Source organism: Sesamum indicum, linkage group LG5 (assembly GCF_026168435.1).
Source record: "Sesamum indicum cultivar Baizhima isolate 11 linkage group LG5, ASM2616843v1, whole genome shotgun sequence".
Classification (NCBI taxonomy): domain Eukaryota; kingdom Viridiplantae; phylum Streptophyta; class Magnoliopsida; order Lamiales; family Pedaliaceae; genus Sesamum; species Sesamum indicum.
This window is the reverse complement of record NC_142661.1, coordinates 18,075,444-18,094,128: the sequence shown is the minus strand read 5'-3', so window position 1 is coordinate 18,094,128 and position 18,685 is coordinate 18,075,444. Positions and strand designations below refer to the sequence as shown.

The 18,685-nt window shown below is 35.0% G+C and overlaps 2 protein-coding genes across 3 annotated transcripts; one reads left to right on the top strand and one right to left on the bottom strand.

Annotated features, from left to right (window-relative positions):
• Positions 1-6,084: 6,084 nt before the first annotated feature.
• On the top strand, positions 6,085-9,176 carry LOC105161670 (protein MANNAN SYNTHESIS-RELATED 1). The gene is made up of 6 exons (XM_011079443.3): positions 6,085-6,524; positions 7,221-7,365; positions 7,640-7,710; positions 7,824-7,909; positions 8,110-8,686; positions 8,787-9,176. The coding sequence occupies exons 1-6, from the start codon at positions 6,423-6,425 to the stop codon at positions 9,057-9,059; spliced, it is 1,254 nt and encodes a 417-aa protein (XP_011077745.1). The 5' UTR covers positions 6,085-6,422; the 3' UTR covers positions 9,060-9,176.
• A 3,084-nt stretch (positions 9,177-12,260) lies between these two features.
• LOC105161669 (nucleolar/coiled-body phosphoprotein) lies at positions 12,261-17,214 on the bottom strand. 2 transcript variants are annotated; one of them, XM_011079442.3, is made up of 7 exons: positions 16,773-17,205; positions 16,334-16,398; positions 15,344-15,384; positions 14,429-15,243; positions 13,623-13,712; positions 13,307-13,368; positions 12,261-12,585 (listed from the first exon to the last, which is right to left on the bottom strand). In XM_011079442.3, the coding sequence occupies exons 1-7, from the start codon at positions 17,010-17,012 to the stop codon at positions 12,480-12,482; spliced, it is 1,419 nt and encodes a 472-aa protein (XP_011077744.1). In that variant the 5' UTR covers positions 17,013-17,205; the 3' UTR covers positions 12,261-12,479. The 2 variants fall into 2 exon arrangements, 1 of the variants encoding a protein (XP_011077744.1); XR_016065595.1 differs by having other exon boundaries at positions 12,508-12,585; positions 13,623-13,737; positions 16,773-17,214.
• Positions 17,215-18,685: the final 1,471 nt, after the last annotated feature.

The following is an 18,685-nucleotide window of genomic DNA, read 5'->3' as shown; positions in this document are numbered from 1 at the left end:
GTATGTGTGTTGGGAGGGGATGTGTGTGTGTGGAGGGGGGGGGTGTGTGGTGTGTGGGTGTGTGTGTGTGTGGTGTGTGGGTGTATGTATTGTGGGGGGGGGGGGTTGTGTGTGTGTGTGGGGGGTGTGGGTGCGTGGGTTGGTGTGTGTGTGTTCGCGTGTGGGGTGTGTGTGTGTGTGTGTGTGTGTGTGTGGTGTGTGAGTATATGTGTGTGTGTGGGTAAGTGTGTGTGTTTATGTGTGTGTGTGTGAGTGTGTGTGTGCGAGTGTGGGGTGTGTGTGTCACTATAGAACATATTTTACTTCCATTTTGAACATAGAAGAAGTGAGATGTTGCTTTTATCTTCTGCACCAACGAATGTCATCTGCGTCTTGTTACATTTGTCACTCTTCTTCAATTTATAAGTCTTCATTTCTATCTTCACAATCGTTTTTCTCGTGTAAGATGTCACCATAGTTTCATAATATTTTATGCTCATTATGGGTATTGTGTGTCTTTGTGGTCTATTTATGTCATTTGTAATATTTTTGTGTGCTTGCATAGATGTGTATTCTCATTTTTGTTTACTTAATATGAAAGAGTATTTATTAAAACGAACTGTAATAACAGGATGGGAGAGAGTGCATTGTCCCTTTTTCTTTTTCCTTTCAATATATCTCGTTAGCAAGAGTGGTCCTGGGTTGATTTACTTAATAGAGGGGATAAGATTTGGTGAATGATGCCCCCTCCTTATTTCGGCTTTTTCATTTACTTGTTTGTGCGTCTTTTTTTTTGTGTGTTTGTGTGTGTTGTGTGGGTGTATGTGTGTGGGGGGGGGGGGGGATATGTGTGTGTGTGGGGGGGGAGGGGTGTGTGCGTGGGTGTATGTGTGTGGGGTGTGTGTGTGTGTGTGTGTGTGTGTGGTGTGTGGGTGTACGTGTGTGTGGGGGGAATGTGTGTGTGTGTGTGGTGTGTGAGGGGGGTGTGTATATCACGGTAAAACATGTTTTACTTCCATTTTGAACATAGAAGAAGTGACGTGTTGCTTTTATCTTCTGCGCCAACGAATGCCATCTGCGTCTTGTTACATTTGCCATTCTTCTTTAATTTATAAGTCTTCATTTCTATCTTCACAACCCTTTTTCTCATGTAGGATGGTCCCCATAGCTTCACAATATTTTATGCTTATTACAGTTATGTGTGTTTATGGGGTGTGTGTGTGTGTGTGTGTGGTGTGGGTGTATGTGTGTGTGGGGGGGGGGGGGGGGATGTGTGTGTGTGTGTGTGTGCGTGTGGGGTATGTGTGCATGGGTGTGTGTGTGTGTGTGTGGGATGGGTGTGTGTGTGTGTGTGTGCGCGCGTGTGGGGTGTGTGTGTGGGGGGGGTGTGTGTCACGGTAGAACATGTTTTACTTCCATTTTAAACATAGAAGAAGTGAGATGTTGCTTTTATCTTCTGCGCCAACAAATGTCATCTGCGTCTTGTTACACAACCTTTTTTCTCGTGTAGGATGTGACCATAGTTTCACAATATTTTATGCTCATTATGGGTATTGTGTCTTTGTGGTCTATTTATGTCATTTGTAATATTTTTGTTTGCTTGCATAGATGTGTATTCTCATTTTTGTTTACCTGATATGAAAGAGTATTTATTGAAACGAACAATAATAACAGGACAGGAGAGAGTGCATTATCCCTTTTTCTTTTTCCTTTCAATATATCTCGTTAGCAAGAGTGGTCTTGGATTGATTTACTTAATAGAGGGGATATAGTGAGAGAAAAAGAGTGGAGGATTAATAAAATCTGATAACTGCCTTGGGTGGTTATGATATGAGGAAAACCACTTTAGCATAGTGGACAATGCATTAGTTTGGTGCATTTGCTGTTTTTCAGTTTGATGTAATGTATCGTTTTAATTGCTTTGTTCTTCTAGTTGTAATAATTTTGATATTTACGGAGTATGCTATGTGTGATTCAAACATGTGATCGACCCTATTAGTTGAAATATTGATGTAATGCTTTGAAATTTTATTAAGTTTATAGTTATTTTAATTGTTGGTTGCTATTCGATGCTTTGGGGGAAGCCTACCTGTAGGCATCAACAAGAGCTTAACTATTGCTGCTCTTTTGAACCCAGTGCTGTTATTGGAGCATAAAAGATTGCATCATTTTTCAGTGTATTTTATATATATAATTGTATTAGAGCAATGATTTTTTGATTAATATTATCTAGTTTCTGGATCAACCTCTCTGAAAATCATGATCTGGTGTAGCAGGTTTCTGTTGAAATCATGATGTCGTGGAATAAATTTTTGTATGTGCTAATCAGCTACTGTGTTTCTTTTTCAATTTCATCGTCTAAAAACTTGATAAGTTTTGTTGAATGATACCCCCTCCTTATTTCGGCTTTTTCATTTCCTTGTTTGTGCGTCTTTTTTTTTGTGTGCGGGGGAGGGGGGGCATTGTGTGTGTGTGTGTGTGTGCAGTGTGTGAGCGTAGGGGGGTGTGTGTGTGCGCGCGCGTGTGTGGGGTGTGTGTGTGTTGGGGGGGGGGTGTCACAATAAAACATGTTTTACTTCCATTTTGAACATAGAAGAAGTGAGATGTTGCTTTTATCTTCTGCGACAACGAATGCCATCTGCGTATTGATGTGTATTCTCATTTTTGTTTACTTGATATAAAAGAGTATTTATTGAAACGAAGAGCAATAACAGGACATGAGAGAGTGCATTGTCCCTTTTCCTTTTTCCTTTCAATATATCTCGTTAGTAAGAGTGGTCTTGAATTGATTTACTTTACTAGAGGGGATATAGTGAAAGAAAAAGAGTGGAGGATTGATAACATCTGATAAATGCCTTGGGTGGTTATAATCTGCTAACCAATTCTTGAATTGGTTACCAGTGACCACTACAAAATATTGTAGTTTTGAACCCTTACATTGGTGTGTTTAGCCAGTTTGATTTTCTTCCTGCTAATAGTGGTCTCTACGATTTTCACCCTTGAATCACATGGTAAATTCTGTAGCATCACCTCAATTTTTGGGTACTCGCATGGAAGAGGGAGAATGGTCCTTTTGCTCAGGAACAATTAATCAGTTATATACGTTGTAGCTGATGTTTGACTCATGCTTGTGCTTACATTTGGCTTACTGTTTATTAGGTAAAGAACTAATTATTCACCTCCCAAGTTTCTGTTATTTTTCTGCCTTCAGATACTTGTGGGCAGTTTCATACATATTTCACTGGTAAGAGTATCCTAGTAATGTGATTTTGGTATTGGAGAAACTAGGATATTAGGCCTATAAGTTGTTGAATTTGTGGTGTTGCTTGATAAATGGCACAGCTGTTCCTGTGGCTGAGACACTGGCTTTAACTTTTTGTAAGAGAGGTAAGTTTAATGAAGTAATCAAAATCCATTACAAGTTTTTATGCTAACTTTGTTAAAGGTTGAGGCGTCTTGTGTGATTTATGTTTTTTTTCGCTTGGGTTTTTGCTGAAATGCCTTAGTAATACAAAGCTAACCCAATGCCAATTGCTTTCTGTTAACCATCTCTTCATAGCATTTTGGATTTTGGTTTAATTTCTGATCTCATGTTGCTTTTGAGCAGTATGGATAGTTGGGTTACCTTGAAGGTACTCTTCTATTTCTTTTTTGTTTTCTTTTTAAGTAATTGAAGACACTTTTCTGAATCAGGAAAATTACAGGTATAAATTGCAGGAATTGAAGCGCAGGCGAAGAAAGAGGAAGAGTAGGAAGGAGAAGAGGAGGAGGAGGCGTCACCATCATTTAGATGATGATTTTTCTAATGATTCTGCTGATCTGCGACATAAAAAGAGGAGCAGGAAGGCATATTCAGACTCTGATTCTGACGTTAGTGCTTAAGATGATTCGCGAGTGGGTAGGGACAAGAAGCGGTCTGAGAAGAAGAGCAGCAAACATCGCCATGAAGAGAACTAGCTTCTACCACAATGATTGTTGTATGTGGTTTTTGCAAATATAGCAAAAACAGTTGTCATGGCTAAAAAATATGATAAAAATATTTGTCATGGTTATAAGTCATGGCAAAAAAGTTTTTATAGTGGATATTTTTATTTAGCTATAAATAATAATCATTATTTATTATGATTTTAGTCCATAGCCAATAAAATTATGGATTAAAGGCAAATTTGGTCCACTGACAATATATAAATTTTATTATAGTCCTTTAACTTTTTAGGATTTCAAAAAGGTTCTCTAACTTTTGAAATTGCTTAATTTTGGGACACCAATCGCCGAATTTTGTCCAAAGTCGCCGAAAAAAGACACCTAAATCAGACATGGCATTTCAAATTGGAGGAAGCGATCCTATTAGCTAATTATGTTTGATGTGGCAATTACATGGCTTTAATTAAAAATAAATAAAATGTGACATATTACTAAATTAAAGTTTTTCTTTTTATTATTTTTATATTGTCTAAAGATTAATCATTTTACTTTATTTTTTTAAATTTTATTTAAAATATACTTTGATAATGTTTATTATAAAATATATTAATTATGTATCAAATAGAAAAAGTAGATTAACTATATATTAAATTATATTATTTAATATAAATAATATTTACCTTATAAGTATTTAAGATAATTTTTTCACGAATTTTAGATTTTAAAATAATTAAATACTTTTATATAAGTTTTAAGAAAATAAAAATTATTATATATAATTGTATATACATAATTACATATATATACTGTATATATATATACATAATTGTATTTATTGCAATTATAAAACTATGAGATTATTAATATTGTAATAGAAACACAAAATAGTTTAAAATCATATGTTAATTTAATGATAATGCATAACAATAGTGATGGATTAGGATGATGTATGAGTAACAATATTATTTATAAAGTATAAAGACTAATTCAAATTGATTCTAAGATCATTTTTGGTAAGAAAGTGCAAACTTTACTAGATATTTCTAAATTAATTTAATTCAAGATCAAGCTCAAAAACTTTCAAAGATTCAACCCATTTTTGTACCCTTAACCCCATATGTTCAATATTAATTTCAATGATAACAATAAAACAAAAATAATAAATAAGATTCGTTTGTTGGCCGTTGCATTTATTTTGGCGGTATATTTACTGTTCATTTAAGATGAAAGAAAAAAATCATTGTGCGAAAAATGACGTGTCATGTTCATGCAGGAAATATAAAATATAGATGACATGCGTCCACCAGACCACAGTTCCGTTCGAATGTATATTACTCTGAGGGGAGTTGCTAAAGACTTCCGAGTGTGCGATACAGATGTGACAGACCACTTATTCTACAAACGCGTGTTCTGTTTATCGAAAAGGTAAGATCAGTTAATCATCTTAATTAGTAGTTGTTAAGAACAACAACAAATTAATTATGTGCATAATGTCAAATATACATTTCTCATAAACCCTAATATTATGCAACTTGCTAGACCTACTTTTGTGTATTCCAATGATTGTTAGAAAATGCTAGTAAAACCAAATTAATATAGTACCACATGATACTTTTTCTTTCATTTATATTTAGTACTATATATATATGTGTGTGTGTTCATTTTCAAAAATGATTACAAAACACAAAACATGTAAACAATAAGGACATGATGAATATTTAAAAAGTATAAATAAATTTATGTACATGACAGTGAAACTTAAATACAATAATAAAACAAACCAAGTCAAAATCCAAATTCATATGATTTTGTGAAAATACATGCTGTGAACAAATACATTCACAAAATGTTTGAAAACTTATAAACACGTCTAATAATACAAGCATATATACACACAATTAAGAACAAGAATCGCCAACTTACCAAAAATAGCTTAAACCATTATATCTATTGCAGAAGTTTTCATTCTCATAAATCAACCAAAGAAAACAGTAAAAAGTAACAGTCCTATGAATGTGCATAATCTGATTAATAAGTATGACATCATGCATAAACAAACACATGGAATTACAAAACTAAGTAAGCAACTACGTAGGTAGATAGGGTGCGCAAGTGAGAGTAGCATTTCCCTCAAAAAGACCAAAGCTTCCAATGAACATATATACCCAAACCGCTCAGAAATTAAGCGGCTAAATCATCAAGAAAAGGAAAAACAAAAAGAAAAGGAAAAAGGGTTTTAGTGCATCATGGTGCAGCTGGCTTTTGGCTGTCACTTTACTCAAAATTAAGCCAATTTCTGGTGTTTTCTGCACTCCCTCATACTCTCTCAGTCGGTGTGGTGTTGCGCTTTTGTAATATTGGCTGATGTCCGGACAAAGATCGAGTTGAAAGAGAGCCAAAGCTGTTGGTGTGTGTATTTATATAGAGTCTGAGGATACTATACTGCTACTATTACTATATGCAATAATAAGCTTGAGAAGTTAAGAGAGAGAAGAGCTAGTACTGAGGTAGAGAGAAGAATGGCTGTTGATCTGAGGCAAGTAATGGCTGCTGTTCTTACATTCTCCATGTTCATAATGCTCGGAAACATGATCAAGAGAGACCACATCGATCCATTTCTGGTAAGGTTTCCGTTTTTTAAGGTTTTACTAGCTCGAGTTTGATTTTATGTCAATTGTTCTATTTTAGGTTTGTGTTTGTAACAATTGTTTCAAATTGTTGAAACAAATTTTGTAGAGTGAGTGACGACATATGGTTCAAGTTCTAGAAATGGAAAATGGAGAGTAACAGTTGAAAGACAAAGATGTGTTAATGATCATCTTAATCATCACAATTTATATGATGATTTCTAAGTTTCTACTTATTAAGTTTACAAATTACTTATTTTCAATTAATAATTCCATGGAGTAATAAATTTGAGGAAGCAAAGAGGGCATTTAATGTTTTTTTGCGACTCAAAGTAAATGTCTATTTTCTTCGCTAGTATGTTTTAATTTTTTTTTTTTTTGGTAGTTTATATATTCTAAAAATTCATTTTTATTAAGAAACTTTTACCATAAAATACAAAGAAAATCACAAAATTTAACTAGCAAAAATAAAATATCATGTTCTGGTAAGTTGTTATTATATGCTATATAATTTCGCGTCCTAATTATTCAAGCTGCAGAAAGAATTTTACATCCAAATAAATTGTTTGCTTGTGTGTATGTGCATGCATACATCATAACTTGATCTCACCTAATTATGACGATAGCACAGTAAATGCATATTCCTGATAGTAAGTTTTGATCATTTTTCATTCTTACTTTTTTCCCAAGGAACCGTTGCCGGTATCACCTGATGTCCAATACCATGCTCTCAAGGTCTCAAAACCAGGCATGGTGAAATTAATTGAAACCAGATATGGTCCTTGGATGGAAAACAACGATTCCATGAATCCTTGCTGGACAACCCCCTTATCAAGTAAGTTTTTCAATTCAGTCGCTTATAAGTCTCAAGATCTCATTTTCCTAGCAAAGCGTCTTTTCAGGCCAAAACCCTCAAGGTTCTTATGAAGTCAAAAGAGGACATATCTCACGCAATGGGGCACCATTTGAATATCAAGCCGCATCAATATATATATATATATAGAGAGAGAGAGAGAGAGAGGGAGAGAGATGTTGATATTAAGCCTTATTAAAAAAACAAGATTCTTGTGCTTCATTAATTCTTGGTCATTTTGTTTTCTTTGTTGCAGAAGGGAAGGTGCAGTCCAATGGTTACATCTTTTTCTCATTGACTCATGGCCCTGAATATCATGCTTCACAGGTTACTTATACTTGAATTTTCCTTGATCTAATTAGTACTAATACTACTTCAAAACCATATACTCCAATTAATTTGATCATGGAGATAAAATCCTTCATTTTATGTCATCTCAGTTGGCTAATGCTGTGGCGGTAGCCAAGCATCTTGGAGCAACACTTGCACTTCCAGATATTCGAGGAAGCAAACTGGGAGAGAAAAGGTGATTATTACATCTCAACATAGTATAAAACCAAACTGTGTTCTCAACAGTTAATTGCTTGCCAGAGATTCTTGGATTTTCTTCTGCTATCTCCTTCAAGAAAACTCAAGAATCTCCCAAATTCTGTTATACTGGAACCCTTCTCCTTGGGAATTCGGATAACAAATGACATCTTGAAATTCATCGCGGATTATTTTCAGACGCTTTGGAGAAATATATGACGTCAACAACTTCATAAGAAGCCTGAATGGAGTAGTCCAAGTCGACAAGAATCCACCTGCTGAATTATCAAATGGGAGGCTCCCAATTGTGAGGGTGCCCAACAGAGTTTCTGAGGACTTCATAGCTTCGAAAGTTGAGCCCGTGTTTAAGAGCAAACGAAATTTGAAGATCGTTACTTATTTCAATCCATCAGCTGTGACTAAAGCGAAAGTAGACAAGTCGCAAAATGCATATCAGTGCCTGGCAATGTTTGAAAGCCTCAAGTTGCAGACAGACTTACAGGAACTGGCTGATTCAATGGTCGGGACGCTGAGAAGCATGAGCCAGAGCTCACGTGGCCGTTTTATTGCAGTGGACTTGAGGGTTGAGATGTTGGGGAAAAAGAGCTGCAGAGAGACTGATGAAACGAGTAAACAGTGTCAGAACGCTGAAGAAATCGGCGTGTTTCTTGAGAAGATCGGGTTTCATACAGACACAACTATATATTTAACTCAGACGGGGTGGCATAGCAGTCTGAATGCACTGAGAGATGTTTTCCCCAACACTTTTACTAAGGTAACATTTCCTACAACTTAAATATTTCAACATACAATTCAATTGATATATTCGTCCTATGCATACAGAAGATCACTAAATTATGCAATTATGCTACCAGGAAGCAATAATACCTGCTGATGAGAAGGCGAAATTTATGGACTCAGAAAGTCATGAATATGAAAAATTCATTGACTTCTACATGTGCACAGTGGGAGATGTCTTTGTTCCAGCCTTCAGGAGCAGATTTTATGCCAGCATTGTCGGGAAGAGAATTGGTGATGGCAACACACAGATACTTCTCCCAGCAATGAACACTACTACTTCTGCAGCAGACTATATATCCCCTTATATAGCTAAGAAAAGCCACTTTGCGTACTCATGCTTCTGCTGAAATCTTAAATGAACTCTAAACTGTATGTATAAGGTTGTTGGCTGGGATCCTCTGTCTAAGTATAAATATTTTATTTTCGCACTATAAATAAAACGCTCCAGAAGTTTCGTCTATAAATCCACTCTTCCAACAGTAAATTGTTTATCCATTATCTGCTCAAACTTGTTTCTATTCACCTTTTCTCAATTGTGACGGTTCGAAAATGCTTGATGTTAATAATTAAAGAATAGAATGTATCCAAAAAGCACATCCAAGGTATCATTTTATAGATTGCGATTATTCAAATTTCAACTTATGGGACAAATAATATAAAAAATCTAATTACTTGAACAAAGTGACTTTTAACAAAGTGTTGGCTCAGCTACGGAACAAATTTGAATTATCACTAGAATATTGGGATAGACAATGTCCTTGCTAGGGGTGTGCGTCAGGTTGGGTTAATCGGGTTCGGGTACCTAGGGTAGTATATAATACTATCCGATCCTGAACCCAAGTAGGGTAGGTACCCGACTGTTGGGTCCAGGTAATTTCTGCAAGTTTGAATTTTTCTTTTCTATTATTATTTTTATTATAAAGCAATGGAATTTTATTCATAAAATAAATTACAATGGCAAAGAATCACAAGAGACATTCAATTTTTGCAAACAACATCAACAAAATAATCTATGAACAATTTTTTTGCATTAGCAAACAACATTAACAAAATAATCCATCAAGACATTACATTCTAATCATCAATTTACAATTACAAATAGTCCAGTCAAATATCAATGATGGTCGAATCAACTCCGAATTTTGTCAACTCTACAAGAAATCAAAAAAAAAATTGAGATTGATATAAATAAAAATATAAAGAATTTAAAATAAAACAAAAGAAAAGAAAAATAAAAAGTACCTTGCTTAAACATTTCAATTTCACTTAAATCTTTTTCTACGCTTATTGGCTTGGAATCTTTACGGATCCAATTTGAGTACAAATAATGGCTTGAACAACTTTAGGAGATAGTGAGCTCCTAAATGCATCAAGAACACGACCACCAGTGCTAAATGCGGCCTCTGAAGCAACAGTTGAGATAGGAATTGTCAATATATCTCGAGCCATCTTTGAGAGAATCGAAAATCTCTGAGTGCTCAGTTTCCCCTATTTTAATATATCAAACTTTTGCATATACTTTTCGACATCCTTATTGAGATACTTCTCTAACTCTGATTTCATGTGATCTTTTCCCCCTGTCATGTACATTATGTACTCTTATTGTAAAGAAAACCCGCGAGTCTCGTTCTTTTCATCATGCATAAACATTTCCAAGTATATGTAGTAATACAAACCCTTTGCGCATGATTTTTAATAAATAACTTCAACTTTGCTCTTTAACATACATATAAAAAATGACTTTTGTTATTGTCCTTTTTGATGGAATAGCAAACATTGGACAAGTATCGTCTTCATTAATATTTAGTATCACATGTGACGGTCTAATGACAATAAATAGTTATTACTACTGTATTTGCATCGACAACATAATGGCCACTTTTAATACGGGAAGGTTGTTCCCATATGAATTGTAGTACTGCTAATAGTATGTTGTTAAGACGCTTCAAAAACTTATTTAACTCTTAATTCTTATAAACTCCAAAACATATCACATGATTATAAGCTCAGCCAAACACCCCCATAGACAACTAATCCGAAGTCTGCGGAAATGGCCTGCGCATGCCCACTGTGTAAGTCTCAAACTGCTTCCACCGGGAAACATCCCTGCATTCAAATGGAGCGGTGCCAACACTGAAGGACGCAGCAGCCACCACATTTGTTCAGCCGCTAAAACGTTTCCAATAAATGGTATGTTATCAGGACAAAAACCCTCTCCTCATAATCAATGTTAACAGCATCATTCTTCTTTACACAAGCAATAAAGCAGTTGGCTATTACAGACGTCCACTGCCTGGAAAAACTACTCATTTATTCCCAATCTGAGCAGTGAGAACCGTATCACCGATCAACTGAAGCACAGTGCAAAGAGACGGACAAAATAAACTTCAACAGCTGAAGCTCCGGTGCCGTCTGATCAATTCTTCCATTTTCACTGGAGTTTCAGATCGAACGATGTGTGGGTTTCACAGGGGAGAGGGCATGGGCAAACAGCATCCAAGAAACTTTGTTTTGGAAGATGGAAGATGAAGGATGAGAGAAGGGAAACAAGAATTTGGGTTTTTGGAATAGGAATTGGATGAGTGCTGAAATGGTTTTTCCATCCATAGTGCGTTATATAGGACGCTTGGACACAGTATGGATTCATGCATACTGGGAGAAGCCTGCCTGCTTGTTTCGTATAATATGAGTGCTCTCTTTCGGCGCTCCTCTTGTCCGTTTACACAAAGCTGCAGCCTTAACAGCACAGAAGCTACAAGTTGTAAAGGTGCTTCCTTACCCATGGATCACATATCAACTTAGTGATGCAAGTAAATAAATCAGAATTTTTATGTCCACCCGCCTGAGAGGTGCTATTAGTCATTCCATTTGTGTGTAAACCATATTATAAACCGAAATACCAACATCATCATGCATATAACCCTATTATTAAGTGTACAGCGTCCCCAAATCAAAAGCTCAAGTACAATTGATCAAGTCAGTTTTGATACAGAATTTGATGTTTAGTTTCAAGTGATCTTTGCAAATTTTAAGACTATGATACAGAATTTGATGTTTAGTTTCAAGTGATCTTTGCAAATTTTAAGACTATGCTACTGTTATCGTCAATAGCACCTTCTAATCGTTCGCCACATGCATGCAACACAGGATCTTAAGGAAACGCTGATGACCTCTTTTCTAGTTAATTCCCACTCAATACTTCAACTGCTTCCAAAGGTAAATTAAGGCATTTCGTTTACTGACACCCAGAATCCAAACAATAGATGATACGTGATGCTAATAGTAATGCTTCACATACGAGTTTCTTTTCTTTTCCGCACTCACCCATGTTCGAGACTTCAGCGGAAAGTACATTTCTTTGTTATTTCTTTTCCTTAATAGGAGTCACCCATGGTAACAAATAAACCGTTTTCTAGCGACATAACAAAAAAAAAAAAAAAAAAAACAGAGAATCAGCTTGACATGCAAACTCAGTGGCATGAGATACGTTGAAAACTCTAGTAAGTGACTGCAGGTAGCATAAGAAAAGAAACAAGACGGCACCAGCAGACAATAATCGTAACCAAGCATATCCAAGAATGGTCCATACAGAAAATTGACTAATTTTGAATCAGGGATGTAGTTCATCGAGTCGCATTAATGATATAGGACAAAAATTATACCAAAACTTTATAATCTCAGAGCCATTGTTGCAGAAAGCAGAAGCAGGCATCCAGACGCATCCTTGCAGAAAGCAGTGAGGTATGTTTCTAATTTGTAAGTTTCCATCACTCATCATCTGAATAGTTAAACTTTACAGAGTGGGATTGCAGGTCAATTTGTCCTCCTCTATAGCTACCGCGCTTTTTCTTTGTTTTTTCATGTCGGAAATCCCTGCATATGACAGAGAAGGAAAGGCAGGAAAGATAAGAAACCTGGAAAAGTAAATTGCAGGGATCCTTCAAGGCAAAAAGAAAAAACTGAAGGCTGGGCACTATTGCTCAATCCATATTGACCAATTATAAGTTAACAAAGATTGAGGACGAATTTCAACAAGTTTGGCATCATATATAGAGGACAAATATTGCAACCACTCCCTAGGAAAGTACAACAGATTGAGTCAGATCACTTTTCTATAACAAATTGGAACCATCCTTATTCGATACATAAATATGTTAGAAAATTTGAAAATAGTTGGGTAAAGTTTTGATTGCCCTGTGAAATAATGCAATAGGAGAGAAGAAATTCAGTACTTCTGTTTCAGGATTTTGCTACACAATCCGGGAAAATAAATGAAAAACAATTTGCATAGATGATATGCAGAACGGTTTCGAAAGAAAGAAAAAGCAGACACCCAGATCTCTGATGACTGACATCTACATGTGCTATATGATTTAACTGAAAATCATTCATGTCAAGTATGAGGACCAAAGAAAAGTACTTCTCTCACAGATTATATGTTGGTGACTGGAAGCAAGTTCATTCACCAAATTAACTTCTAATTTTAGCATTATAATATATCATTCCTGTAAACTTCTTCTTGTCAATCCAGTTCTTTATTCCAGAACTTCCAAAATTATAGATGGTCAATCTTTAGCAACACACGGAAACAGACCTTCCTTTGACTTGTCCCAAAACTTCTTGAGCTTTTGCGCCATAACCAGTATCTGCACCATCCTGAAACAAACAGAACACCAGAAATAAATATCATACCAGAACCACAACGGATATCAAGCTTAAACTTTTCCAGTGATTAAAAAAAGTCAATTTTGTGACACTTCCTTCTTAAACTACCCTTATTTATTAGAACTTCAGTAACACTCATGTAATGAGAGGTTCTCGCTACTTGCGCTACCATATATAACTCATGTATACATGCACAACCAAATATGAAACCCAAATAGAAAATAAAACAAGGAAAGGCAGCAAACCTTTGCCCAGTAAGAATTATCTTGGAGCCTGTCATCAACAAACTCCACCTCTTCAACTTTCACTCTTTGAAATGCATTCACCGTTTTTGGCTGCAAAAGACCAGCAAAGTTGTCCCTTGAAGAAAAATTTAGCAGTTGATATATTCCCAGCATGACGGAAAAGAAAACATTTTCATCTATTATGGGACGAGACTTATTTTTACATCCTAAACAAAGAATAAAGAAAAAAAAGAATGAACACAACAAGAAGTCATCAGCAAACCTAAAGGACCTGAGAAGAAAGAGAGATTGCACATGCTAAATTCTGAACATGCATGAGCTAATTTGCTCAAAAATACATGTAAAAAGAAGCACATCTACTATTCAGGATTAGGTCAAATGTTATTTTACTAGTTCTACCACAGGCTGCTAAGGATAAATGCCACTTTCCTTTCCTTTCGTCCCTTTTCCAAAATCTAAGAATAAATTAATATGCAAAAATAGTTTTGCATCGTGACAGATAATTTATTGTTAGTATTACTCCAATCTATCATACAACCTTAAACAAAAGGTGATTGAAATGAGCAACCAAAACAAACCTATAATCTAAACCAGCATGACCTTCAATTTAGATTATGCCTAATATGCAAGTTGTATTCACTTGCTTTTAGTACAGGAAACGTAAACCTTTGAATCAAAAATGCAAATGCCTTGCTAATATGAGATCCATTTAGCATAACCAGTAATGCCCACTTTAAGTAGCACAGATCAAGATACAATAAAGGCTGTAAATTACGAGGATACTGATAAACAAAGATACAACATACCTCAGCAGAATTTTTGGGCTGTTTCCTTGCAGATTTCGGCTGATTTGATTTATCCACCCCATTGTTGTTAAGAGTAGATTTAGTGTTTTCATCAGCTTGTTTATCTTTGCAATTCTCGGAACCTGCTTGACCAGCTTGGAACTTTTCCTCTTTATTTTGTCCACCAGCATTTTCATTGGCTCCGGATGGATTAATCTGCTTTAGAACATCTTCGCCTTCTTCCAGACTTTTAGTCTTTTTAGGCTTTGATTCTTCAACAGCTACTTCCTGATCAAGCTTATTTTCATTTTCATCATGAGCCATTCTTTTTCTTTTCTTGGAAGACTTTTTAGATTCATTAACCTCATCTTCTGCAGCTTCAACTGATCGCTTTCTAGATTTCTTATCCACAGTGGTTTCTCTTTTATGTTTCGACTCAGTCACCTCAGGCATTACATCTGTTTGGTTTTCATTGACATCCAATGGCTCTGACATCAACTTGTTTTTCTTTTTCTTCTTGTCTTTCTGTTTCTTAGTTGAAAGATCCATTGTTGTGTCACAAACTTTTTCATCATTAAATTCCTTCGGTACTTTAGATTTCTGGTCACTGAGACTGAGAGCATCAGATGTTTTGTATCTCTGATCCTCATCCTCTTTGCCATTCACATATGATTCATTCACCTTTCCACTCGTGGCTATATCTTCAGGCGTTCTTCCAGTGTCGGTCACTGCCATGTCCCCTTTATTTTTTTTATTCTTCTTCTTACTCCCAATTTCTTCGGATGCTGTACCAATTGTACCTCCATTTGTTCCTCTTGCACTAACCACCTGTACATCTGTCAAAACAAGTCTCCAGTGTTGAATGAAACTCCATCAACCATAACCAGGTAGCACAAGCAGTAAATGATTGGGGGGGGGGGGGGTTATATTGTTTACCTTGCTTCTTTTGGAATTTTAAGTCTTCATGAGCACCAGTACTGCATAAAAGAGGAGGTCAACACCATAAGAATCAAATATGAAATTCAATCATCAAAAATATAAGCACCAAGTCTCACATAGAAACAAGGCCTGGCTATGTTTGTTCTCACATTTTGGATATTCCAGATAGCCAATAACATTCCAAACATTTGTCTATGTCTTTACAAAATGCAAAGTTCAGTGTGTTTTAATTTATTTTTTATTTGCACTACACTAATACAAACATCTCAAAAACTCTAAAATGCACATACATATCTCCATCTTTTTCTCTCAATCCTCCAGAATTATGGAAAAAAGACTTAAAAATAAAGCCAAACAAAGATTTTGGAGGACAGGACGATGAAAGCACAAAAGAGAAAAAAGAGTCAGTTTAACAATCAAAAGGGTCCAGCCACAAACCCCTTGTGGGAACATGGACCTTGTTGAAGTTTCTCTTAAGTCACTTGATATGAAATTCAAGTTTTCATGCGTCAGCACAATCATATGCTGTTCACTGTAAACCAGAAGTAGCAAAGCATCAACCTTGACAGCAAGTATATTTGAAGTACAAAAACATAAACGAGATTTCATATCAATCAAGCATAACATACACCAATCCATTGCCAAATAATTCCATTATAATAGATGTTGCGCACGAGTATCATCCTACACAAGACCTGAGAATGTCTAAATTAATCTCGAACAACTTTCAGTGTAACATAATCTGTAATTACATAAATAGACTCTACACAAGACAGTGTTCTCATATTCAAACTTCAGAATATTACCAGGAACGAACATGAAGAACTATTATCACTCAAACTTCTGGCTCTCTGTTGTTGGAAAAGGAGTCCACACATCAACAAAACACTCAATCACTGAGGAACTGCTTGGTATTAAGCTATACTTTATACTAATATATATTTAATATGCTCGGAATCTAAAATGTAAACTTGCTAAATAGCTTACCAAATTTCCTGATATTTGGAGAAAATCTCATTCAAGTTAAGCGCTCTAGCCTTCCAACTGTCATCCTGAACATACAAAGTATCAACTCAGAACTCTGGCGAAACAAAATTTGCGGGGGGAAAAAAAAGGAAAAGGGGAAAAAAAGCAAACGGGAAAAACAAGCTCGATATCCAAAATTACGCATCAAAGATTTAATTTTTTCTGCTTAATTTTTTAAAATCCTGGAAACAAAAAAAAAAAAAAAAATCGCCAGAGCGTCCGCAACCATTCAACAAGGCACAACCAGCGATGCACTCCGTACAACGTTAGCCTTACTAGCCGCATTTTGCTCAAGGTATCAAATTGAATCTCACTTTTATCATGCTATACCATAACAAACACACGCACACACATAGATGCCCACACATACAAACAGAGACACACGCCACTATATACAGACCTCAATTTGAGCTGCGGTGAGGAAGCGTTTGAGGACTTTGGAAAAGCCCTTATTTTCGAGCCACAGCGCGACGGAACAGACTAGAATTGACTCGTCTTCAGGCTTCAATTCGACCGCTTTCTTCGCCATTGGTTTCTGTACTGCTAGGTTTCTCTGCTGCTGCTCCAAAAGCAGAACTTGACGAGGCTTAAACGCAGTAAGGAAGGACGAGCTAGGGCCTACGTCACTGCTCCCACGCATAAAATACACTTTATATGCACGCCTGGAGAACCCTGAGCCTTCTTCCTTCGAGCAGAGGGGGAAGGGTTTTGGAAATTGGAAGGTTTATAAATTACCACCGTATATAAGTGAGACTTGTTAGGGTTTTGACCTGCATTATATGCTGTTCCCTCTGCTTTGGGTGTGGTACCTTTTCGTTGCAGCCTGTGGCACTGGCGGAGCCGCGGAATTGGGCAAAATTATTTAAATGATATCAAAAAAAGAAAAATACAAAAGTGACGTTGTTTTGAAATTCTTAAAGAATTAGCAAATCGCGGTGCCTGCCATTTTATTAAAAAAAAAAACAAAATGTTTGAGGCACCGCGATTTCACCTTTTTTTATTTTAAAAAACAAAAATTCAGTGCCATTTTCTATATATATAAAAAAAAATTGGATGTTTTTTTCCCAAAAAATTATGTCTATTTCGTTTTCACATTAATAATATACATAGTTTATCAATTAATATAATTAAGATGATATATCAATTTAGATAGTTAATAATATGGGTAAACTACATTAAATTTTTCGAGATTAGATTAAATTACACAAATACCGTTAATAATAATTTTTTACTCGGTATCGTTGCTTCAATTAAGTCACACGATATAATTGCTGTAAGTTTTAATTTTATTTTTTTTAAAATATAAGTTGCGTATAAATTGGCTCTTAAATATTTTAATTGGTTATTTACCTTCTTATTATATTACGTCGTTTTGAATAATAATTTAATTGTGTATGTATATTATCATCTTTCATTTCTTCTTTTGTTTTTTTTAGTAAATTACAACGAATTCCATTAAAATTTGATATAATTATAAATACCCTTTTATTGATTGAAAATTGTCACTAACACCCCCTGATTATAACAGCCGTATAACAATTAGCTTAATTCATTAATTTTCAACCATGTAAATTCCTATTTATATTTTAAAAGAAATAAAATTAAAACTGACAGCAATTATATTGCGTAACTTAATTGGAGTAACGATACCGAACAAAAAATTATTTATTATTATCAGAATATATTTTTAAAGAAAAAAATAATTTTAATTTAATACAAAAATACAAATAGTATTTATGTAATTGGATCTAATCTCGAAAAATATTATTATAGTTTACTCATATTATTAACCATTTAAATTGATAAACTATCTAAATTAATTGATAAATTATGTATATTATTAATTTAAAGATGAAATAGACCCAATTTTTAAGGACAAAAAAATCTAAAAAAAAAATTTATACATAGAAAATGGCAACTGAATTTTTATTTTTTTTTAAATAAAAAAAGGCACCCCGCGATACGAAATCGCGGTGCCTCTAAAATTTTGTGTTATTTTTTTTTTAATAAAATGGCAGGCACCGCGATTCTAATTCTTTAAGAATTTCACAACAACATTAGTTTTGTATTTATTTATTTTTTTGGATATTATTTAAATAATTTTGCCGCGGAATTGCTCTCTCTTGTGCGCAATCCAGCAAATATCATACACGATGGCGCACTCACATGCGCATAGAAATTACAATAAAAATTTCAATATTTATATGCGCGATTTTAATTATATATTTATGAAACAATACAAAATATTAAATAGAACTTTATATTTAAAATAAATTACAACGAGCACCCTCCAGATTTGACATAATCATAAAT

What these genes read in the sequence shown, in the direction of transcription:
- LOC105161669 (XM_011079442.3), bottom strand. Translation starts at nt 17,012, where the DNA reads ATGCGTGGGAGCAGTGACGTAGGCCCTAGCTCGTCCTTCCTTACTGCG. An exon ending in AGCCCAAAAATTCTGCTGAG is followed by an intron (nt 13,713 to 14,428) that starts GTATGTTGTATC and finishes GGTCTTTTGCAG; the next exon opens with CCAAAAACGGTGAATGCATT. An exon ending in TTGGGACAAGTCAAAGGAAG is followed by an intron (nt 12,586 to 13,306) that starts GTCTGTTTCCGT and finishes TGTCATATGCAG; the next exon opens with GGATTTCCGACATGAAAAAA.
- LOC105161670 (XM_011079443.3), top strand. Translation starts at nt 6,423, where the DNA reads ATGGCTGTTGATCTGAGGCAAGTAATGGCTGCTGTTCTTACATTCTCC. An exon ending in CTGAATATCATGCTTCACAG is followed by an intron (nt 7,711 to 7,823) that starts GTTACTTATACT and finishes ATGTCATCTCAG; the next exon opens with TTGGCTAATGCTGTGGCGGT. An exon ending in AGCAAACTGGGAGAGAAAAG is followed by an intron (nt 7,910 to 8,109) that starts GTGATTATTACA and finishes GATTATTTTCAG; the next exon opens with ACGCTTTGGAGAAATATATG.